This window comes from Myotis lucifugus, unplaced genomic scaffold, assembly GCF_000147115.1.
Source record: "Myotis lucifugus unplaced genomic scaffold, Myoluc2.0 scaffold_128, whole genome shotgun sequence".
Taxonomy (NCBI): Eukaryota; Metazoa; Chordata; class Mammalia; order Chiroptera; family Vespertilionidae; genus Myotis; species Myotis lucifugus.
The window spans coordinates 3,769,376-3,770,935 of record NW_005871176.1 but is presented as its reverse complement, the minus strand read 5'-3'; the positions used below and the strand labels follow the sequence as shown (position 1 = coordinate 3,770,935).

General features: G+C 59.6%; 1 protein-coding gene across 3 annotated transcripts in view; it reads left to right on the top strand.

Annotated features, from left to right (window-relative positions):
- The first annotated feature begins 806 nt into the window (after nt 1-806).
- Nucleotides 807-1,560, top strand: part of IFNLR1 (interferon lambda receptor 1) — a 15,879-nt gene continuing 15,125 nt past the window's right edge. For 2 of the 3 annotated variants that reach the window (XM_023758359.1, XM_006094062.3), the window contains exon 1: nt 831-928. In XM_023758359.1, the coding sequence (XP_023614127.1) occupies nt 871-928 (58 nt within the window). In that variant the 5' untranslated portion in view covers nt 831-870. Of the gene's footprint in view, nt 929-1,560 lie in introns of all 3 variants that reach the window. The other variant, XM_023758360.1, reaches the window with a different exon arrangement.

Here is a 1,560-nt window from a genome sequence, read left to right as displayed (position 1 = left end):
GGTTGGAGGTTGTCAAGAGCAGATGCCTCCAGGACTCAATTGTTTCAGCCAAGAGGTTGTAAATCTCTCCATAATGATAGACAGTTCTCGGAACTCCCAGCCGGGTTAGAATGTGCTTTCTTTAATCAGAACAAAACAATCATGGTTAACAGAGCATGATTAATATTTATTTCTTATAACTAATAGCTAGTTCCCAATATTATGTTTCTGCCCTTAACAGTTCTTGCTCTTGAGGGAATGCATTGTACACATCCCTGGGTCTGCTCAGCGCTTACCTGGGCAGCAACCTTTCTAATGACTGTACCGTCTGCGGAGGGACTGGTTCCAGGTTGCCACCCCGACGTGAGGAACACAGAGCAACGGGACCAACGCCTGGATTCTCAGGAAAGTCGGGAGATTAAAGCAGATAATGTGTTGAAGCGCTTGGCTCAGTATCGGCACGTAAAACACGCTCAGATCCTGCAAGGGTGTCCGAGGCGAGGCTTGTTGTTACACTGGCCCTGAACTCTCCTTGGTCCCGTTAAAAATCCCGTCTTGGAATTCCTAACTTTGATTATTAATAATAAACATTTTTCCTCCCGCATACACCGATTTATGGTCCCTCCCCACCCGCACCCACACCCGCACCCGCACCCCGGGCTCGGGCCAAACAAGCGAAGTGCAGGCGCCGGGGAGCCGGGAGCCCGGAGCCTGCAGCGCCAGTCTCGGTCTCCGCCGCGGGGCGCCCCCGGGGGAAGCCCCCGCCGAGTCCCGGCCCACAGGGGCGGTCCCTAGGCTCGGCCTCCCATTGGCTGCCAGTCGCGTCACCTGCCCGCCGGTGAACCAGGAGGCGGGACCTGGCCCCTCCGGGGCGGCCGGAGAAGGGCCGACATGACCCGGGCCGGGCCCTGGGCCCTCCTGCTCCTGTACCTGCTGCCGTCCGCGGAAGGTAGGGGTGCGGGAGGGTGCGGGAGGGTGCGGGAGGGTGGGGGGCCGCGGGGCGCCCTGGGCGAGCGCGTCCACCCTCGGACCCGAGCTCCGAGCAGGGAGGGGCGTGGACCGAGCCTTCCGGCGGCCGCCCGAGCCCGCGGAGCCCTGGTCGCCTCGCCCACTCATCAGAGCCTTTGACATTCCTTCCAGGAGGAAACCACCCGTTTCCGAACGCCAGGGCGGCTGCAGGGGAGCAGGGAAGGCGACAGCGATAAGCCGCTGCATTGGCTCCTAAAGTGCATTTAATTTCTCCCGGGAGTCCTGCCCTCTGCGCCAATGCCGCGCTTGAGCCTCCTAGTGGGGAAGTCGGACCAGCGCTGCCCGCCCCGCAGTCTCTCAGCGGGGCGTCGGGGTGCTCCACCCCGGCCTGAGGACAAGGAGCCCTGGTGAGCCGGTGCCCCGAGGTGATCTGTCAGGCGCTTCTTGCTGAGCCCACTGAGGTTAATAAGGTGCCGGGTACAAATACTTGGGATACACAACCACAGGTCCAACAGTCAGGAGGTGTCTGAATTGTCCAGATGCTTCTAGAATAAACTCCAATTAGACTGACGGCTGACATATCTATCATATTAGAGCACTTCATGAGCAGTC